The following is a 23,884-nucleotide window of genomic DNA, read 5'->3' as shown; positions in this document are numbered from 1 at the left end:
AAGGTTATGGAAGGTGGTGCCTCAATTCCTATGAAAGGTGGTTACTCTTCCACCAATAGAGTATAAAGGAGAGATCATTTAAAGGGCAGGAAGAAAGAGGGAACAAAATATATAAGGCATAAAAAGCAGATTTATGAGCAGACATAAATCAGGAAGTCAATCAAGATCGATCAGATCAGATGTAATATTAATAATTAATACACAGCAATTCCAACACACTTGTGGTTTGGTATGAGTTATTTATGCATAGCATGATGAATCTTATTTATATCTGCTCATTAATGGTAAATAATACATTGTCATTTATGGCTGATTAATATATATGTATATATAGAATAAATGCATAATATTGGATTCTTTATATATACTAATTGTTGATTAAAGTCAACCATGGTAGAGAAATTGGTGAATTACATGTAGGGGAATGGTGATGGAGTCATCTTCTTGGTACACCACCTCATGGTATAAGACCAGGGAATCCTGTTGTGAGGTATTCACACATCGCTCCATTTCAAACGTGGACCCCCGCTTTTTTTTTGCTTTCTAGGGTAGTGTTAGAGTCCTTAGCTATTAGCCTTTACATTGAAGAGGTATCAATAGGGAAACCCTTAATCAATTCTAATCAACAGCACAGGTGTTTCCTTGTTCATCCGGGTGACTTATATATGTTACAGTGAGAGGTGACTTCTAGAGGCAAAATTTAACTAAGTATGCCAAAATTTCAAGTGCTTCTCTCCCAGAGCGAATTTCACTCCTTTTGCCTCAAGTTGAAGGTGAAATCATAAGCAAGGTGATTTTTGAAGACTTTTGGTGTGTAGAAGCATAAACTAAGGCATAAAGTGATAAGATTCAACTCAAAAGGGTACGTTTTCAAGTCACTTCAAGTGCTCAAGGTTGAGGGAGAAAAACTTCAAGTGCTCCTCTCGAGGATTGAAATTCACTTCAAATGTCCTTAGATGAGAGCGAAATTGTTCCTAAAACGCACCATGAGCCTAGTTTCAACAAACTCACATGGAAGGAATGAAAAATCACTAAGTGTCAAGTTTCAATCCACTTCGGGTGAACACTTGTGCAGCGAACTTCATGTGCTCAAGTCTCAAAGCAAAATTCCTCCTAAGACTTCATTTTGAGCATGGTATGATGCATTAGAGTTGAGAGAGTGAGTGAAACAGAGAGAAGGAGAGTTAGAGTTTTGATTTGAAATTCACTTCAGGTGCATGACCTTAGGAGCGAACTTCATGTGCATCACTTTTGAAGCGAATTTGCCTTAGAAGTCTTGTTTGAGTGCGAATTAGAGCGTTTGAGTTATCATGAGTAAAGATAGTTTTGATTTGAAGATCACTTCAAGTGCTCCTCTAGAGGAGCAGATTTCACTTCATGTGCTCTTTGATAGGAGCAAAATTTCCTATTTGGCCTTCCATGAGGTAAGTTTGACATGTTTTCATGAATGAATGTTTGAAAAACCCAAGGTTTGAGTCGATGAAGCAAAGTAACTTGATGGAGAACAAGTTTAGTTCTGCTTTGAAATTCACTTCAAGTGCATGCAAATTGGAGCAAACTTCAAGTGCATTCAAATTGGAGCAAACTTCAAGTGCATGCATATTGGAGCGAACTTCAAGTGCATGCAAACAGGAGAGAACTTCAAGTGCATGGATGTTGGAGCGAACTTTACTTCATGTGCTTCACTCTCAGAGCGAAATTCCTCTAGAGGCCTTTCCTAAGGTTAGTTTGTCATATTTTCAGCAATAAATGGTTGAAGGACTCAATATTAGAACCCATAGAATGAAGGGAAATGAGTGAAAGCAAGTTCAATGACAAGGTCGAAGATCACTTCATGTGCATCCAAGTTGGAGCGAACTTCAAGTGCATAGCCTCAGGAGCAAACTTCAAGTGCATCAAAGTTGGAGCGGATTTCAAGTGCATCAAGGTTGGAGCGAACTTCAAATGTTCCTTTCTTGGAGCAAAATCTACTTAAGTGCTCCGTGCTAGGAGCGAAAAACAATTCAAGTACTCCTTCATGAGAGTGAATTTTTTTCTAAATGCTCTTATCAAACCTACAAACCACATAAAATCAGAAATTATATCAAATTAAGAGATTATAGAGGCTATACATCATGTATGCTTGATGCTCATTCGTTTGATTTGCAGAAGATGAAGAAAGAAATCAAGGGGATCACGTTGGAGGAGGATCAAAGCAAGTGTTCTAAGGAGGAAATTTCAATGTTAGGGTCAAGAAGACGTCCTCAAGAGGAAAACTTCAACAAAAAATACAAAAAAAACATCAATGATGGTGATTGCAAAGCAAAAGGGGGAAGATTGTAAGATCTACACCACTATGCAAAGGAGGGGACTTCATAGACAAGCACAAGAAACATTCACTAATACAAGGGCATGATCCAGCTACTCAAGGTTTGATGCATTGAAAGAATCAACAACATGAAGGGAGTCATAGAGAAGGAATTCCAAGGGAGAGAAGCAGTGGTAGCATCAAGAGTTCGTTCCAAGGCAACATCAATACTTCAAAACTAAGATCTATACCTTGCATCTTCATGATTGAAGCATTCAAGATGATTGCACCAAGAATTCTGACTTCTCTTTGGTCGGGAGGAAATGATATGGAGACGAATCCACTTCCTCGTCTATATCAATTGCTTCGACAACCGCCGCATGAATGAATCACTGCGGATAGACACCCACCCTATATAGATATAGTTCCCTCCTCACACGCGCTCCCCAGGGGCTGGAACCTCGACCGATTCATTTTTATCCGGCTGCCCTAAGGAATATAGGTTGGTGGGCGATGCAATGATTTCATTGGAATGGAGATAGATTTCGCGGATCGGATCTCCGGATCCATATTCATCACTCCCCATCCCCCTCTCCCTCACTATTGCCGGAACCAGGGAATTGGGGCTTCCTCACAAAGTTCAGAAGAATTAATCAAATTTAGAAGATCATCATCATCACTGCTGAAGTTGGATAATGTTGAGTATCAAGAAATATTCCTTCATGATGATCTAACAAGTCTACAAGTGCAAGTTGAAGTGGCATCCTAGTCATTATCCCAGTCACTACTCCACCAATCAAAGAAGTTCCACATTAGCATGTCTAGATGCAATGTACCTGACTCATCCATGATGGCACAAACTTCGAGGCACCTACCCCCATTATCCATTGGTCGAATATCCCAGAGAGGATATGTGTCCAAATATTGTAAAATCTTGGCCATTGATCTCAAATTGATCCGAGCCATTGAATTGTATTGAGAGCATTATAAAAGGCTCAAGCTCTTCATTTGTAAAGGTTAATAATAGATAGTCTTAGAAGAATAGAATAGAGAACAGTTCAATGGCATATAGCAATTAGAGTAGAAGTTCGATTAGGAGAAGGCAAAGATTGTTTCCAAACCTTGTTGTAAAGAGCAATTGATTTCATTGAAGTTATGGTGAATTTGATTTGTTGCTTCAACAACTTGCATGGTCTTTACTTCTCAATTTATTTTCATGTTGATTAGATTGAGTGGAAGAAATTATTGGATGGATTTACGTGGAATCCGTTTAGTCCTTACCACTAGCCTCTTGCTAATTGTAAGGGTGCCTTGCGTGGTCAATTGCAATGACATGCGCTTAACTTCAAATCGCTATACATCCATTGTTTATGCATTGACTTGAATGGCGATCAATGTTTGATGGTAATGATTTGAACATCTTTGAAATCCCTTCGAAGATTGCACTGAGCTTGTGTCAAATTGTTTTGTTTGATGGTGAGACCTCGCCCAGTAGGATTCCATCTAATCGGTCACCCATATTCTTGCATTCTAGGCTTTAAGATAGAATTCCTCAACCCTTCATCTTTTGTCCTTTTTTTCAACTCAAGATAGTTTAGGATAAAAAACATCGCAAGATTGCAATATTGGATGATCAAGATCCAGCGATTTAAGCATTCAACAATTCAACGTAAGTCCCCTCATGATTCCAGCATAATCACATCAAACCAACGAGCTTATCCACACACTGTGACCTGACATGCAAGAACTTTGGAGTTATCTCAAGTGATCCTTAAGCGAATCTTCAGCATTTGAGTAACTTCGTTCAAGAGAGGATAAGATACTTTTAGGTATTTTATTCTGTGTTTGCATGTGCATAAAAACCAGAGTTCCATGACTTGCCATGACTCGCCAAAACTCGGCAAGTCACGGGCCGAGTGACCCTCGGTGAGTCCTGGGTGGCTTAGACTCGGCAAGGCTGACCCGACTCACTCTAGGCAAAAATCACTAGAAAATTGATTTTTTTGCCGAGTCCTATCGATTTTTTGTTGAGTCCCGAGTCGGGTCAGCCTTGCTGAGTCCGCGTCGAGTCTAAGTCTCGTTTCTATGATAAAAACACATCAACAAGTCCCATGGGGCCAAAGGGGTACAAAGGGTACTACCTTTGGGCTTAAAAAGGATGGACTTCCGGGGCACCCTATTGTGAATGCTCCTTGTGCTCTCTATCATGGTAAATAAATGCATTAAGAAAGTTCAATCATGGGAAGTAGGATAGAAGTGGAAAAATTGAGGGGAATAGTTATAGGACGCCTCACTAGGTACACCACCTCATATGGATGGCAAGGGCCACATGAGGCCAAGATGGATGGTATATCCGCTCTTGGGCCTAGGGTAGAGGATCTCTAGGACACCCTATCGAGTTACCTTATCCTAGCTTCCTATGGTTCAATTTACCCAATAAATTAGAGATATGTTATGATTAAGTTTATGTTCCTAACCCTAGTAGGAAACTTATTTGAAATTGTGATTTTAGGGCAAAAAACTAGGGCATTTACAAGAAGGGCTTTCTTAGAAAGCAAGGGCCATCTAGATGAATCCTTGAACAATCCTCTAGATAAGAAAAAGAAGAAAGAAAAAAAAATTCGTGCGGCTGTTGCACATTACAAGATTCAGAAATGTTGAATGGTATTCATGTTACACCAATTGTTTCATGAAATGCTTTTGGGCTAAATTCAGAAAATTGCAAGTGTGTTTAAAATTTCTTGGTAGAGATAGTAAAGTAGGTACCAAAAACTTAGATTAATAATAATTGAGAGCTTCAGTTACTAATTTCTCTTCATTTATATGATTTTTCTACCAAATTTCCCACATTTTCTTGGCTACTTTCTAAAGGTGAAATTAACCTTAAATTTCCATTTCCACATTGTTCAATTAAATGCAGGAATTCTTGCAAAACTTATTTTTTATCATGGGATTTGTGTTGAGTTTCTTCAATAATGTATGAAATGCTTTTACAATCATGACTTATACGTAGGCTTTTAAAACATAGCATCTCATTGCTTAGGCGGCATTTACTTCCTTGATGTAAGACCAAAAAATCTCTTTTGTTCTTCTTGGAATCCAAATTGTTTATCAACATTTATGCTAACTATTGAAAGACTAGAACCTGTATTGGCATCAAATTTAGAATATTTTGCAAATGCAGTCTAGGGATTACTGGATAAAAGAAGTTACTAATCATTAGTGTGTTATAAATCGAAGGTGGGATTTCAATATGAATAATTCTAGAAGCCGAGGAAAAGCTACAAATGGATAACCTAACACAAGGAAAGGAAGAGCCAAACAATGGTAATATTAATTAAATACAAATGATGATAGTAATTGCCAAATTCACAGAAAAGATGACAAAGCAATGAAAGAAGTATTAAAACATATCACACATTTGGAGTGGTTTTTACTTGCTTTTGTTCATGTGTTTGGAAATTCATTTCTTAAGTTCTCAAACTTTTTTTTTCCAGATGCGCTTTGTTTCATGTGTCGGAATATATTTTCATTTAGTAGGCCATGATGGGATCCACAGAAAAAGAGCCCACCTTTAACACCCTGAAATGTTCTTTCTTAGGAGAAGGATTCATGGGGAGGTGGAGGCATGGAAAGGAATCTAGCAAGTACCTGTCCAATGTCCACAGCAGGATTTAAGCTCTTTCCACAATCCAGTAGAACATCTGCCCTCAAAATAATTGTTTCTCCTATAAAAGAAATATGTAACATAAGTACTGAAAAAACATAGAAAGTAATAAGAACATTTTCTTTCTCTACTTAAATTTCTAAAGATTCTAGATTATTATCACAAATAAAGCAGTGCCATTCATAAAATTTCTGATATTATTTAGCGATTTCCTACTTAATGAGAATATAACTGACCAGTTAGCATGTCAACTTCTACTTCAGTGACACCAGCTCCAAATGAGACATACCTAGAGAAGCACCCTTTTGGTCAATTACTATAACCACAAGTTGACAACATTTATGTGCTAGAAATGCCAATTATGTATTTACTCATCCATCATCCATCATCCATATAATGTTTTACAACTTGAAAAGTTTCATGTCATGCCATTGTCTGTTTTGATAGAAACTTCAAGATCAATATATTAATGAGGAAACATTACAGTATAGCTACCTCTATTGATAAGGCCAGGAAAAAGCAAAGAAGATTGTAAGGCAAGAAAGACAATACAACTATTCATCAATAGGAAAAATCTTCACAATGTTCAATATAAGCTTCAACCAAACCTTAGAAGCTATGCAACAACAAAATGCTAAAACAAGAACTACATTTTTATCGATTTTAAAAATACCAGTTTGTCGGGACTTGCCGAAGACCTGTGTAGAATAATGAGACTGGATCTGAGGTGGTCCTGGCAAGGCCCTATGCCCAACTTGCAGACTTACCTTGGACTCGCAAGCTTATCAGGGCAGATGTGTTACAGAAAAACGCACTTTAAAAACCAAGAAAAAAAAGGGCAACATCATTTCCTACTGTAATTAAGTACTAGCACATTTAATCACTACTATGACCATTTTGAGTTTATATTCGTTTACCCTGTGCTGTCAAACTATTTTCATCCTCTCTCACTTTGTTTCTTACTCTTTTGAAAGGAGCCGAACATTGCTGTAAAAGGAACTGATAGTTGATGTTTGATTTGTGCATGTGAAAAGGTGGAAGGTGAGCCACTAGTCAGGGATTCACCACATTCATATTATACTCCTGTACCTAAGGTTCTTATTGAGGATGATGTTGCTCCTCAACAAGAAGTCACATCACTACCATCTGGTTCAAGAACACCCATGACAACACAGTGATTTAGGATCTTTCTTCATAGAAGAAATTTATAGATTAAGAACATTGAAATTATAGTTTGTAAATTTTTATTTATATTCAAACTTGAAGTTGATATGCACAATTGTATTGAGCTCAGTTTTTTAGTCCATGATGATGTGCTGAACTCTATTTTTTATCTATATGTGAAGGAAAACAGTAATATATTCTTTAAATTCAGTATTATGTGTGTTTTTGAAGAATAGTTTTACAAATTTATATGCTTTTTCATCTTGGAAAAATTTGCTGAGATTTTCCCCAGCTTTAGCCGAGTCCGAGTGTTTGAGTGTTTAAGGGTTTGCAAAATTATTGCTGTCAGAATTTTTGAAGTATGCACGTGACTTCTAGATTTTGGGAAAGCAAAAAGCAGAAAATGCATTATCTTGATTTTTACCAACTGTATTTCATAAAAGTCTGAGAATAATAAGAAGTTAAATGAACATACAAAGAAACATCTTAGCTTGATAGGAAACAAGTACTTCCTTCCGATTATTTCCATGCACTATGGCATAACAGATGTAACTTATATTTCTGTTTATGTATTTCTCCTATATTTATTATGAAAAATCCAATGAAATTTCAACTATTGCATAATGTGCACAGAAACACTAAATATTGAAGATTGTATTCTTAAACAAGAAGAAATAATACATACTGAAAGGGTCCATTGGGGCCTGGTCCAGGATAAATTCGACCCCGAGCTTGAAGATCAATACCAATATCTAAAGCTTTTGCAATGAGCTTCTGCCATGTAGGTTTTCCTCTTGTTGATGAAAGCATTTTACTAATACATTCAAGGCGGCTCACAAGCTGCTGACACGAGTCCTGCAGAAATATCCCAGTGAGTTGTCAAATATATGAACTCTTTCATTATCTTGGATAATATTGATGTTTGAATGTTTCGTTGTCACATAAAATTCAGAATTTGCTGAAACATTTCATATCTGAAATATTGAACATGACCTTATTTCCCACTGATTATTAGGTATATTACACATTCTACATTGGAGAGTAAAGCTATAGCACCTAATTTAATTAATGAAGTTTTAATAAATTTTGTCAACTTCTATATTAGATGAACATAAGATTATTTTCACTCCATGCAAATTATGTAAAATGCTTTTGGAAACAGCTGTAAAAGTTTTTGCATGAAGGTTTCAAATCACACTTTAATCCATCATCAGAATCAGAATGATAGTTGTTTCCAGAAGCTTTTTACATATTTATCATATTTGTTTCATTGCATTACAATGATAAATAGGAATATCACAATGGTAAATCACAAAGGTAAAGGGGCAACAAAATTTATATCAACAATTCATCCAACATAGAATAAAGTCAAGCAAAGATAACACACGGTTATATCGAGGCCATAATGATATGGTCTGAATTGTCCAAAACTGAAGTGCCATTTTCTTTCTTTCTTTTGGGTGAAGGAAGGTTTGATGTCAAGAAATCAGTAATGCTTAACAAAATAAATATATAAGCCATATTTTGCAATAAAGTTTAATGTGCATTAACATTCTAATTGCTTATACATTTAGATAGGTAGAAAGACATGCGTTCACTTCTAGATATTTTTCAAGTGTGTTCACTCTAGTTTAAGCTGCCACTTTCTATGCCTATGCCTTCCCTTGCAAAGATCCGATTCAGCTTTTGGTGTGACAGTCTTCATGAAAAAGAAAGATCAAGCCATGAGAATATGTCGGCTTGGAGAAAAAAAACTTTCTCAGCAAAATTCTCCTGACTAGTGATATCCATTACCCATAAGATATGAATTATTTAGCTAGTTCATAGGAGCCACTATTCTTTGATTAATAGAGCTCAACGTTAGCTACGATTAAGTATGATTAAAGAAATATGCTATTATGCATGTTAAAGAAAGCTCTTACATGGTCACAAGGAGTTTCTACTAATGCTCTTCAATCTAACTAGTGTTAACTGGTGCATCCACCATAATTGTGACAAAGATGAAAACAGCTCAGAGTTTAAGAAAATTCATCTCTCAAATGAGATTGATTTTCATCAAAGAATATGCTAAATACTTAAAAATAGAACTTAAATCTTAAAAGAAACATTCTATGCAAAACCTACATTATTGGAAACACATAAATTTAGAATCAAACAAGACTGAATATGAGCAGAGGGCCAAGGATGGGATGGCCAAGGCATGCCCCTGCTACTTCAAATACCTTGTGGGTATGTCCCAAGGCACACCCAGCCTTAGATACCTCATGGGTAGATCCCAAACGTACCCACAAGGTACTTGAAGGTTAGAGGAGTGCATTGATTGTCTTGTGATGTGCCTAGGTACTCCCAACTGCACCCAAGCCTTTCCAATAGGTTTTAAAAGAATGTCTTTTCAACTTCTAAAATATATTTTAAAGCCTACAAAACGCTATAATGTGATTGGAAACCTCAAAGGTGACCATTCAACACAACACACAAAAACAATCAATATAATGTGTGTGTAATGCTTCTGGATTTGATTGTGTGAGTTTTTTTGCATCAACGTTTCAGATCACACTCTATGATCCATCATTAGGATAGCTACCTCTATTTTTCCAGTTTTCCAGTTTTGCATTTGTGAAGCTAGCTATTTTTTGTGAAAGGTGAAGGATTGAAAAGGTGTCAAAGTCACTTGCTAGATGTTATGGGAAGGAACTAGCTTACTTAAAGGCGTTTTATCAAAGGTAAGTAGTTTGTGAGATTCTTTGAAGCTTTTGAAGAAATTTTAAAATACATTTTCTCAAAAGTAAAATTTAAGATTTTTCATTAATTTGTTTTTTGCTGTTATTAGGTTTATATGTATAGTAAGATTTAAATTTTCATTTTTACCTTCTTTTTTTTTTTTTCTTATAACAAGCTAGTCAAAATGACTACTAGTTCAAGTTAAGTAGTCCCAAAGACAAGTAGACACTTCAAATACTATTTGTGATGTCCGCGATATAATTAAATAATAAATTTAATTACTTTATTGTAAGGCCCCAAATTTAATAACAAATCTTTCGGGCCCTTTTATTTAATTAGATTAGGCAAGTCTTGGTTGGTTGTGTCGGCCCGTTTGTAACCCTTCGGGAAGTTTCCCGGAGCCCATATATATGGCCGAGTTAGTCTTTGTCTTAGGTAGGCAAATTTTGGTATTTTCTCTTGTTTGTGCGAATTCCAGTTGGAGTTCAGCTTGTCTGTCATTTTGGAGGTGAGAGATCCTCCCTACCTTTCCGAGTCTGTGTAATCTGTTGTTCGATCATTATCAATATAATTTCCTGTGCATGTTCGAATATTCATTATCTACACCTAAGTCTCTTGTGCCTGTGATAATAATAATTCATTCCACTACGCTATACAACTTCGAACTGACTAAGTATTTGAAGGGCTCGAGGGCGGAACTTGGCGAGCATACACCCACCGTATGGCCCACTACCGTACACCTCCATCCAATGCCCACCGTACGGCCCACTACCGTACCCCTATCCAACTCCAACCACACCTTTGCACCTTCACCGTACGGTCACACCGTATTGCCATCCCTCCTCACACCACCATACATCCTCTGTGCCCTACGGTCTCCCTCACTCCACCATACAACATTCACACCATACGGCCACTCCTCTCACCACTGTACGACCTATTTACCGTACAACCCTTTCCCTTGCCTTGCCAGCCACACCGTACAGTCAGGGAACATTAGTGGTATTAGAGCTGGTGATCTTGCCAGCCTGTCATGTAGTGGATGCAAGTGTAAACCAGAAGGAGGTACCATTCGGCCGATCGAATGGGGGAACCACAGGATCCTGCAAGAGAAGTCATGGCACTATTAAGGGAGCTAACCAAAAGCCAAGCTCAGCTCAACGACACCATAATCAGAGGGGAGAAACGACAACAAATCATGGAGGAAACCTTACGACAATTAGCCTTGGGAAAAACGAATGGAGAACAGAATGGGCAAGGCGATGATTTGGTCACGGGAAGGTCAAACGTCCAACACTCACATTCATGGCCGTTGATGCTGACTTTTCCTCAGAAATCAGAAGCACCACGCGGGGAGCAAGAACCCACCTTTTAGGAGATGCAAGCTCAGTTGAACCAAGATTGGAGGGATGCAAATCTTGAGGGGGACATATCCTTCAAGGATTATGTTGAGCTCCGGATGAAATACTCGAGAGACAGAAGTCGGGGCTATTATGGACACTTTAACAATGACATCAAACGGAAGGTTGGCAAGATCAACCTGTCATCCTTTGATGGGACCGGAGCAACCTCGGCACGAGCCTGGGTTCAAAAAGTAGATACCTACTTCCAACTCAACCCGATGCCTGAAGATGAAGCTATTAAGTTTGCAGCACTCCACCAAGAAGGGGTCACGCATGAATGGTGGCATCATGGAATGGTCACTCTCGGCCATGACCAGATAACCTCCTATGCGGAGTTCACAGAGAAGCTCATAGATCGATTTGATGGGAAGGATCCAAAACTCAATTTCAAGGAGTTGGCGCAACTAAAGCAGTTGGGACCTGTGGACAGTTACATCACAAAATTCCAGAGACTATCCATGTTGGTAATAGACATCTTAGAGCGGAGATTGGTGGTCTTGTTCATGGACGGGTTGATGGAACCACTGAAAGGTTGGGTGAAAGGGTTCAACCCCAGCACGCTCACAGAAGCAATCAAAAAAGCCCATAACATGGCAACATCTTCCTCTTCCAGAAATTTTGCACACACCAAACCACCTTTGTTCTGAAGGAGAAGGATAATAAACCCTTCCCGAAGGGGTCATCGCTCGATGAAACCACAAGACAGGAACTTAGAAGGAAGAAGCTTTGTTTTCACCTGCAAGGAGCCATGGGAACCAGGACACCGATGTTTGGGCAAAGGAAAGATTCACTATATTGAAGTGATGCTCGATGGAGAAGAGGAGCATGAGGAAAGTGAACCACCAAAGGAAGAATCTGCCGAAGAAACCAACCTGGCGGAGAGAATCTCCACATTGGTACGGAGGGGAGGCGTCATTGCCACACTGGCGGGTACCCCAAGGTGCAGTGTATTTAGAGTACGTGGTACACTCCAAGGGCAACGAGTCCTTGTTATGCTCGATAGTGGGGCCTCGCTCAACTTCATAAACTCATCACTCGTCACCCGAAGGGGCTTGTGTACAAAGGAGCATGAAGAGTTCGATGTCAAGGTGGCAGGAGGCAATCTCCTATCATGCACTCACCTGGTTCTGCAATTGAGCATCACCATGGGAAATTACACGGTGACCAACGATTTCTTTGTAGTAGATCTAGATGACACGGATGCCATATTGGGCATTTAATGGATGGAGACCCTCGACCAGTACACGCAGAGCTTCAAAAGGATGGAGTTCTCATTTGAGGTGGATGGCAGGAAGGTGGTTCTCAGGGGAATGTCGAATGGCGGCCCGAGGGAGATTTATGCCAAACGGATGGAAGCCATCTTCAGACATGATGAAGTAGTCTGGGCAGCACATTGCTTGATCTCAACAAAACCTATGAAAGAGCAACCGACTTACTGCGAGGATGAGGAACTTCCGTCGGTTTTGGATAAGCATAGTTTGGTCTTCGCTGATATTCCACCTGGCATACCCCCACACTGAGGGTTTGAGCACACCATCAAGTTGGAGGAAGGAGCAAAACCCGTTATCATCACACCCTATCGCCACCCGAAGAAGTTCAAAGATGAGATAGAGAAAACGATCCAGGAACTCCTCGATAAAGGATGGATCCAGCCCAGCTCTAGCCCCTTTGTGTCCTCGGTGGTACTGGTGAAGAAGAAGGACAAAACTCTCAGAATGTGTGTTGACTACCGTGCATTGAACAAAAAGACTATCAAGAATAGATACCCCATTCCCAGGATTGATGAGCTACTGGACGAACTACATGGCGCAGTCTATTTCTCCAAGATTGATCTTCGCTCCGGCTACCATCAGATCTGTATGAGGGAGCAAGATGTGGAAAAGACAACCTTTCGTTGCCATTACAAACACTATGAGTTCTTGGTCATGCCGTATGGATTAACCAATGCTCCGACGACTTTTCAGTCCTGCATGAACCACATCTTCAACAAGCAATTGCGTAATTTCCTATTGGTATTCTTCGATGACATACTCATCTACAACAAGACCTGGGAGGAACATGTGGGGCATTTGGATGAAGTATTGGGGATTATGGAATCACAATCACTGTATGCCAAAAGGTCCAAATGTGAATTTGGAATGATTGAGGTCCTGTACTTGGGTCACGTCATCAGCGCCCAGGGGGTACAAGTTCACTAGGAGAAGATTCAGGCAATTTTGGATTGGCCTCCACCCAAGACTCTCTCGGAGCTGCGTGGATTTTTTGGTTTGTGCAGTTATTATAGAAGGTTTGTGAAGGGATTTTCACAGCTTGGGGCACCACTGACAGATTTGACAAAGAAAGGATCCTTTTGTTGGAATGCGTAGGCGCAACTGACCTTCGACAAATTAAAAGAAGTTATGAGTACGTGTCTAGTTCTGGCACTACCAGACTTCACTCGCCCTTTCATCCTGGAGTGTTGTCATGTCCCCTTTCTAGAGTGGACATCAGAGACAGAGGAGTTGGCCTATCATTGGAGTCTCGTAGGCTAGCAGAGGTTGATTGGGACTCATTCAATGCATATAGTGACTGGATTTTGGCTTTACAGGCAGTTTGGAGCCAGTTTGGAGCAATTCCTAGATTTTAGGGGATATCCCTAAATTTTAGGAGGTCGTGACAGTTGCTAATCATGAGGTTATTCACGACCTTTCAGATGGTTTCAGTTTTAGGAGATTTGGGTGTGTTTCCTAGTTTCTAGGAGCATCCCTAGATTTTAGGGATGAGACTGCCAGTTGATCCATGATTTCCGACATCAGTCACAGACAGGTGACAGGTTCAGTTTCAGGCTTTTGGTGTGTTTCGAGCTTTCTGTAGCTATTTGGGTTATATTTTTAATATATTTAAATATTTCCTAAGTTAGCATTTTAATATTTTCAATAAGGCTATGTCTATAGCCATTTCGGAGTAATAAGGGGTTATTGGCTTCATCTGGATTCGTATGCCCATGTGTTATAGCTCGTTGGAAAGGTCTTGAACTTTTCTAAATGATTTTCACTTGCCAGGGTCCTTTTGGCGCTTGGAGTTATTTTATATTGAAAAAGTGGTGTTTTTTCTATACTTGGGCGCCCAATATTGGGAAATATGACTTTATATTAAAGCGCGCTTTTCATATATCTTTAGGGTTCGATTTGGAAGGAAAGAGATATAAGGAGAAGGAAACCTAATTTCTCATTATCTTTTACATATTGAAAACTTGTTGGTGCGATAATGCTTTGGTAGAGCAATTCTTCAATCTGGGATGCAAACCCCATGATTGGTACTGGTTGGGACGTAGCCCTCAGCTATTGATTGGCAGTGGATTCTTTTGGCATTAGCATTATTGGTCAGAGTGCATGCGCTATTCCTTGTGGAGATTCAGATTGCTTGGTGAGGGTTTCAACAGGGTGGTTGAATTTCCCAGCTGGGGCGTGATTGTTTCAGCTTGATGCCACCATTACAGCAGGACGCTGGAGGTGGTGAAGACTTTCATTCAGCCATAGCTGGTGCTCTAGGTTTGTGTTCATCATCTACCCTTCAGTTGGCGTCATTATTGGATGTAAGCACATCCCCAGTGCGTAGGGAATAATTTGGATATTATAAATCAGAAATCTGCCTGGTATGATTTGTATCAATTCTGATTTAATTGAATGTTCTTACTTGTTTCAGCTTCCTTCCTTATTTGCTGTTCTTTATTCATTACTTGCTTATATATTCAAAAAAATACAAAAAGAAACCAAACATTCTGCAACTTCTCTCTATTCTGTAAGACCATCAACAAAATCACAGGAAAAATATAGTTTATTATTTTAAAAATTACAGCGGATCAGCAAGGGGATCCATCAGGGATCTTTCAAGTGCGATGCCTCGAGAGAAGGCATTGGAGCGGTGTTGATGCAAGACCATCACCCCATTGCGTTCGAGAGTCGGAAACTCTCGGGAGTTGAGCGGTTGTACTCCATCTACGACAAGGAGATGCTCGCCATCATGCATGCACTGGTGAAGTTTTGACAGTACCTCGTCGGGGCAAAGTATGTTGTGCAGACAGACCACAACAACTTGCGATATTTCTTGGAGCAAAGGGATCTGAATGAACGACAATAGAAGTGGGTGAGAAAAGTCCAGGCATTTGATTTCGACATTGAATATTTGAAGGGCAAGAATAACGTGGTCACTGATGCCCTATCAAGAAGGCCTGCCATATGTTCTTTATCTCACATTTCGGCGGACTGGAAAGAACACCTGTTGGTTGAATACTCCAAGAACACTTTTGCCTGCGAACTGATGGATGGTCAAGTGCAGGATGACAGATACAAGGTGGTTGACGGCATCATTTACTACAAGGACAAAATTTATCTAGTACTCGAGTCCAAGATGAAGGAAAAGATTCTGAAGGAAATGCATGACTCTCCCTTGGCTGGACACCCGGGATACTTGAAAACCTATAGATAGATCCGAGAAAGGTTTTCTTGGAAGGGGCTTAAGAACGACATCCTGTATGTACGGGAATGCTCCACCTATCAGCAAAACAAATCTAAGCATACCCTACCGGCAGGACTGCTGCAACCACTGCCAATCCCCGACCAGAAATGGGATAGCATCTCGATGGATTTCATTACTAGGCTCCCCAGAGTGCAAGGAAAGGATTGCATTTTCGTCATAGTTGACCGCTTGACCAGGTATGCATATTTCTTTGCCGTCCCCACAGGATATCAAGCAGTTCAAGTGGCTGAGTTGTTCTTCCGTGAGGTATTTCGCTTACATGGTTTACCACGAAGCATAGTCAGTGACAGGGATAGCCGTTTCTTGAGTACCTTTTGGATGGAGTTATTTCGGTTGGCAGGAACCGATTTATCGCCCAACACAAGCTACCATCCGCAGACAGATGGACAGACCGAGATTGTGAACAAATGGCTGGAGGGTTATCTCAGGAACTACGTCTCAGCTCAACGGAAGGCTTGGGTTCGCTGGTTACATTTGGGTGAACACTGTTACAACACCACTTATCACATGTCGATAGGCATGCCACCTTTCAAAGCACTGTATGGTTATGAACCTTCTTCGTTTGTTGACCTGGCATTGGGAGAGAGTCGTGCACCGAGGGCCAAAGATTGGCTTCAAGAGAGTTTAGACATCCTGTCATCTCTCAAAGATAACCTGCAGAGGGCTCAAAACCAGCAAAAGATGTATGCTGACCGACACAGGATTGAGCAAAACTTTGAGATTGGCAATTTGGTATACCTCCGACTTCAACCGCACAGACAATCCTCCTTGAAGACAAGTGGTAAGGAGAAGCTGAAGCCGCGTTTCTATGGACCCTACAGGGTGGTTCGGAGAGTGGGTGAAGTTGCCTATGAGTTGGAGCTTTCTGAGGGGAGTCGGATTCACAATGTTTTTCATGTGTCATGTCTGAAGAAGGCCGTCGGGCAGCGCGTCACAGTATCCAAGGATTTGCCACCCATCGACGAAGAAGGGAAACTAGTTCTGGAGCCGGCCGAGATCATCAATGTCAGAGAAAAGAGGTTGAGATCACGCGCAGTCAAGGAGTTCCTTGTGCGCTGGAAGAATCTACCCATCGAGGATGCCACCTGGGAAGGTGAGCAAATTTTGGAGCATCCAAGCTTGCAATTGCTTGAGGGCAAGCAATTTTTGGTCCAGAAGGACTGTGGTGTCCCCGATATAATTAAATAATAAATTTAATTACTTTATTGTAAGGCCCCAAATTTAATAACAAATCTTTTAGGCCCTTTTATTTAATTAGATTAGGCAAGTCTTGGTTGGTCGTGTCGGCCCGTTTGTAACCCTTTGGGAAGTTTCCCACCGCCCATATATATGGCCGAGTTAGTCTTTGTCTTAGGTAGGCAAATTTTGGTATTTTCTCTTGTTTGTGCGAATTACAGTTGGAGTTCAGCTTGTCTATCATTTCGGAGGTGAGAGATCCTCCCTACTTGGCATCCGCAGTTTCGGTGGGAGTCCTCCTCATCCTAGTCTGTAACTGTTCCGAGTCTGTGTAATCTGTTGTGCGATCATTATCAATATAATTTCTTGTGCGTGTTCGAATATTCATTATCTACACCTAAGCCTCTTGTGCCTGTGATAATAACAATTCATTCCACTACGCTATACAACTTCGAACTGACTAAGTATCTGAAGGGCTTGAGGGCGGAACTTGGCGAGCATACACCCACCGTATGGTCCACTACCGTACACCTCCATCTAACACCCACCATACGGCCCACTACCGTACCCCCATCCAACTCCAAACACACCTCTGCACCTTCACCGTACGGTCACACCATACTGCCATCCCTCCTCACACCACCGTACATCCTCTACACCGTATGGTCTCCCTCACTCCACCGTACGACATTCACACCATACGGCCACTCCTCTCACCACCTTACGACCTATTTACCGTACAACCCTTTCCCTTGCCTCGCCAGCCACACCGTACAGTCAGGGAACATTACACTATCAAACATCACCTCTATAGAAATATTTTCTGGTGATAGAAAAACTTCCAAGAGTTGGGAATTATTGTAGCATTGTAGTCATTGTAGAATCAATTATAAGAGCTTATACGATTGAGTGAAAGCTAACCTCTATGCTATGATTGGCCTAAAAATTAGAGTTTGTCAAGAAGCAAACAAGAAAGGTCTGCCAAAGGAACAAATTATGACATATACTAGAGAAAAAGAACTTGAAATTGTGAATGAGAGAGCAAAATAAAAATCTCATCCTTTGGCGAAATAAGGATTAGGGAAGCCCTTCAATAGTGGCTGCCCCCACATCCTTTTTTGGAGACACCATCTACCAAGAATAAATCCCTCTATTTCTTTTCACAAAAAATGCCAATTGGAAAAGGCATTTCAAAATGAGGTGAGAGACAATGCAAATGAATACATTGCATGTTCCACTTATGCCAATATTCTTCTTTTCACATGGTGAGATCACCAAATCGGTGAGAAATGGTGCTGCAATCAGCCACACATTTTGGTTACACAAGTCCTTGGTACGAGGAGGTGTGCACCACTTTATTAGCAAAAGAAATTTCTTTAATAGAGACATAATTAAAATCAATTGGGGATTCATGGGTCGAACAAGAGTGTCCACTGTTTTTGTTGGATGGCAAGATTGTAAAAACCAGCCTTTAATAAATGTCATTGCAATGTCCCTTAAAGGGGCAATGGTTTTGAAAGAATTTGATAATGAGGGGCAAGTGAAAAATGCAAACTTCATTTCCAAAATCCTCATTGAGTTCATAGAGATGGTGGGTGCTGAAACATTATCCAAGTCATAATGGACTGTTGTACCCAATCCAAAACTTTATTGTTATATACAAGAAGCTCCTTTGTCATTAGCTAATCGTCATTTGTGTGTAAAACTTGTGTTATGGAAAAACTAATCTTTGACAAAATCAAATTGTCATATCAAAATCCAAAGAATATTGAATTACCGAATGTTCGTAATTTGTTCATCAGTTCTAACTTTAAATATTAATTAATAATTGATAATTTATTATTGGTTTTTGGTTCATAATTTTAATTAAAATTATTGTCAAATATTATTAATTTATTTATTATTATTGCCCGTCATTTTAATTTTGAATTATTAATTATTTTAGAAGTATTATAGAAATTAAAATTAATAAATAAAAAAAATAAAAAATCGAATGATAAAAAGCCACAGCTCACTTTCTAAGTGCTAATACAATTAATTTACATCATCAAATTAGAATCATTTAAAGTCACCATTGACCATTCAAAAGTCTATTTTTAACACACTCTAAGAATAGCTCATCATCATTTTTTGAGAACATGAGCATATTCTACAACAAAGCTATTATTGTTAGACTCTGCCACATGTTTGGATGTTGACCCTAAAGATGTCACACAGGTTGATGAGGAGGCGACACAAGAGGGATTGATTGGGGTTCCATTGGATAATGTAGCCCATTGTAGTAGCAATGGCTCCAATTTAGACTCTGATTTTGATGCAATATTAGCAAATGTTGATTAGGGGCAATGACAAATATTCCATGCATTTGTCAATTTCTAATTGAAACTTGAAGTATTTGGGCATTTTATTGTAATTTTGGTATAATATATATGAACATTGACAATGAGAATAGTTATATTTTGTCAATTTGTGTGTCCACTCATGTGAAATATCAACTTAACTCCAATGCTATGTGTTAAGGTTTTATAATGTTTATGATGAATACTTTATCAATGTTATCGTATGAATATTTTAAATTTCTTATATTTTTAAGTTTCTCTTTTTTATATTAATCATCCCTTGCCATCCCCTGGGACCAGAATCCCACCCCCTTTCTGGTCCCTGCTCCCTACCATTGCTGTTAACTGTCATCCCCATTCTAGAAACTTGGTGTAACATAGACACATACAAATTAAAGAGAAACCATTGCATATTTTAATTTTAATTATAATTCTACTTACCAGAGCATATGGTTGTTTTCCACAAAGCAACAGATATGTAGGACTGTAGCTTAGTTAAAAGTAATATTAAAGTCTCTTAATATGGAATAACTCTGGAATCAAAACCAAACAATTTAGATAACCTAGATTTTTTTTTAAAGAAATACAAACATTCTAGCAAAAAACACACTTGAAAGCTAAAGTAATATTATGAATTGCAGCACAGTTATGCCACATTCCTAGCATAAGTAAGATAGTTTACACTGTACATAGTTGGATGTGGTTTTCAGATATGATTGTACCTGAACTGCCTTTGCACACAATTCTGATGTTACAGAACCTCCACTTTCTGCTACATTATTTGCCACTATAGTAGTTGTTGAGTGCACATAGATCTCATCCATGTCTAGATGACCATCAATTAATGATCCCAATGACATTGCAGCAACCTGTTAAAAAGTTATAAGTAAAAAGGAACATTTTTCAATCCTGATTTCAAAGTATTCATGATGATTCATACTGCTCTACACCCAATACTGTCCAAAAATTTGAAGGAGGAATGCATTCCATTTTGTGTTTAAATTGAATCATAACACATACCACACACATTTGCATAATGTAAAAATCTTGAAATAGGATAAACAAACTTTTAAGGTTAAAAATAAAGATGAAGATAAAGATATGAATATGATCTGACTCAAACGTGATTCATAGTGCTCTATAATTCATCAAAAGTTCATTCCGTTGGTGTGCAAATTGAGTCATGATGCATACTTCACAAAAATGCATAATGCATTAAACTTGAAACAGCATAAGCAGACTTTAAGATCTAAAGATAAATATAAAGATACAAATAGGATCTAACTCAAAGAACTAAATGGAATTGAACAACTAGAAACAGAAACAAACACATATTTCTATTATTGCTCAAAGAACTAAATGAATTAAATAACTAAAAGCATAAACAAACACATATTTGTATTATATCATATACACACCATTCACAGATGCATCAGAATACAAAATCATCGGCCTTTAAGTTTCATTTAGATAGTCAAATAATATTATTCACACTCCAGTTTTAAGTGGCTGTTATCACTTATCTTGTAACCCTTCATCTTGCTATTTTCTATTTTCAACTTTTCTTGATAGTAAACAACACCATATTGATAAAGAATAATTACTGGCTCCATCAAAATGATTGACATGAACTTAAGTCACATCAACATTCTAAAGCTAATTTAAATTTTGTAATGTATTTGTTTATGCACATGTACATTCGTAGTGACTACCAGTTCAATGGAATCCTACATAATAAAATCTGAGACAAAGTCAAATGAACAAGCTTATTCATACCCTTGTTTAGAGAATGTGAGTATTAAATGTTATCATCAATTGGAAAAACAACATTACCTGAGCAACTTTAACATCTAGTCCCTGTCCAAGTTCACATCCTGAATGATAAATGCTAATACTACAATCTGGATGAACATTCACCAAACAGATCATTTGCTGCGCCTCCCAGAAGGCATTGAACTTTACAGGTACCAAACTTATTCCTCTTTTCACCCATTGGTTCTGATCATTGAAGGTCTTCACGTCTTTGGTGCGCTTTTCATAATTGCTTGATGCCTGTCATTGAGAGACAACAAAATAGGTGAAATGACAATCTAACCCAATTTTGCAGTATGCAATTCACTGTTCCTGAAGGTTCCAACAAAGTTCATCTCGACAATTCTTTACTGAATTAAAACACAAACAATTATGATTTATAGTTACACACCAAATAGAAGTTCATATTATTTAGATCAGCATAGCAGAAACAGCACACTGCATTGAGTGAGGCCAAAACCGCCAATAACATATCAAAGAGATTTAACACACAAAGGATGTTGCTTATTAAAATAAGAGATGAATTGAAACTAGTCCTTACATCCCTTGTAAAAATCAAAACCAGCGTAGTTGACCATAAGTGATTAGGAAACCCTTTCTAATAAGAACAGAACAGTAGAAACTCTCAGCAAATCTAAAATCCATCTTGACAGGGGAATGGAATAGATTAGTAACAATGTAGGGCGACTGCAATTTAAAGAATTGAGGATATCAACAAGGCTCAAACTTTCACGTAACCTTTATTGATTCATGCCTCCGAATCCAAACATTCTAACACAATCTGTTTAAACTTCTAATGATGACTTAATGTTATATAAGAAAATCCTGAGATAAGTAGGTGAATCAGCATCCCTTTTTTGAGACTAATATAAAAGAAGTGGTATACCAAATTAGACTAATATTCAAATAGTCCAGTGCATATTATAACCAAGGACCTTAATAGGATATGGGTAGAAAAATTTATCCATTAAAACCACCTCTTGAAAACTTCTAAACGAATGGCTCGAGCAGACAAATTGGAATAATAGTTGATGTTGAGCCTATGCTGAAATATACCTTTCTAGAATAGCCAACAATTTCCAATGAATTTTCTAAATTTTTGAAGTTCTTTTTATTTTTTTAATATCTTTTTATTCCCAAAAATTCTGATTTTTCCAATATAATATTTGAGCAATAAATACTTATTTGAATATAATTTCTCTTGTGAATAAAATATTCATTTCATACCATGGGGGGCTGAATTCAAATAATATTTAACAAGTTCAGAAAATGTTATATAAAAAAGAACCTTATTAGGAGGTTGCGTTGACTTCTATAGACCTTCACGTCCTCCTATTATCTGCTGCAACTTCCTGTGTTTTTATACAGTTTAGCATCATCCAATAGAATCACATTACAAAGATACTCCCCATGGCAGCCACTTTGGACCTGTTGATTCCTTCCACATCAATGATCAACTTTAAGAGGTTTGGATAACTTTAAAAAGCAGTACAATTGGGAATTTATTCTCTACAATGATCTTTTCACTTTCAACAAATTCCATGCCTACTTTTCGATTGGTTCAGGCACCACTTGAGTTCCATCACTACGGCTAGTTACTATGACCAGTAAAATACGATATAATCTTCCAATTTATCCCAGACAATAAAATTTACAAAATCAATATTTTTTATTTTTACAGTTTTTTCACAAATCTGCTGCCATATGTAAAACCTGCAAATTCCACTTGTAGGTCTAATTTTGACCACTGATTGAGGTCAACACTCGAAACCAGAAGATTCTCATTCCCCAAATCTCGAAGATTCAAGAGGGTTTTCATCCTCAAGGAGAAGTGTTGAACCAAAACTTGCATAAGGGTTTCTTAAAATTGGTAATGATAGAATGATTTGCTTTTACCAAAATTTTCTTCTTTTGTACTTTTTCTAACAAACCCTAAAAAGTAAATTTTTATTATTTTTTAATTTTATTTTAAATATCCTTCTCTTTTTAATTATTATTTATCTTTTTGGAGATTAATGTATCTTTTATTTGAATATTCACCATTTTTCACTTTATGAATTTTATTTGATTTAAATTTTTTTGTGCTTATTAATAATAAATTGTAAATTTTTTCAACATTATAACTTGGGTGCTTTTTGGACACTTAATAGATTATTATTATATTATTCCCTTGTAAATCTCCCCTCCAAACTATGGGGAATAAAGATAGGATTCGTGTTTTTTGATTTGACTCAATTCAAAAATGGGGACATTACAATCCGTCCTTCCCAAAATTGCTTGCTCTTGATTAATTGCAAATTGGGGTGCTCAAGAATCTCTACACCCTCCCAAGTGGCATCCTCTATAGGAAGGTCCTTCCATTATACCAGATACTCTATAACTATCTCCTTCCTCAATTTGCTTTCTTTGATATCCAAGATAGACTTAGGTACCAATTAAAGTTTACCTTCATCATCCAAAAGAGGCAACTCAATAGAACTAGCATGCTACCCCAAGCCCTTTGAATGCACAAAACATGGAACATGTTGAGTATCCTACCATGGTCCGATAACTCAAGCTCATACACCACCTCACCAATTCTCTGTGTGATCATATATGGCCCATATAAATGGGGCTTGAGCTTATCAGCTCCACTCTTCTTGATAGAAGATTGTTTGACTTTGTATAGATGTAGCCTCAACAAAACCATGTTAACTCAAAACTCCTCTTTGTATGGTGCTGATCCACATACAATTTTTGCTAGTTTTGAGCATATTGGAAGTTTTCCTTCAAAATGCTCGATATGTCATGGCTTTGT

At 38.2% G+C, this 23,884-nt stretch overlaps 1 protein-coding gene across 1 annotated transcript in view; it reads right to left on the bottom strand.

The window, feature by feature from the left end:
* LOC131079441 (uncharacterized) overlaps window positions 1-23,884 on the bottom strand; it is a 408,813-nt gene that overhangs the window by 7,628 nt on the left and 377,301 nt on the right. The window contains exons 19-23 of the mRNA XM_058017395.2: window positions 21,109-21,327; window positions 19,998-20,144; window positions 7,804-7,973; window positions 6,191-6,243; window positions 5,939-6,015 (exon numbers count right to left, since the gene is read on the bottom strand). Of these exons, the coding sequence (XP_057873378.2) occupies window positions 5,939-6,015; window positions 6,191-6,243; window positions 7,804-7,973; window positions 19,998-20,144; window positions 21,109-21,327 (666 nt within the window). The remainder of the gene's footprint in view (window positions 1-5,938; window positions 6,016-6,190; window positions 6,244-7,803; window positions 7,974-19,997; window positions 20,145-21,108; window positions 21,328-23,884) is intronic.

The sequence above is a fragment of the Cryptomeria japonica genome, chromosome 8, assembly GCF_030272615.1.
Source record: "Cryptomeria japonica chromosome 8, Sugi_1.0, whole genome shotgun sequence".
Lineage (NCBI taxonomy): Eukaryota > Viridiplantae > Streptophyta > Pinopsida > Cupressales > Cupressaceae > Cryptomeria > Cryptomeria japonica.
This window is presented reverse-complemented; position numbering and strand designations above follow the sequence as displayed.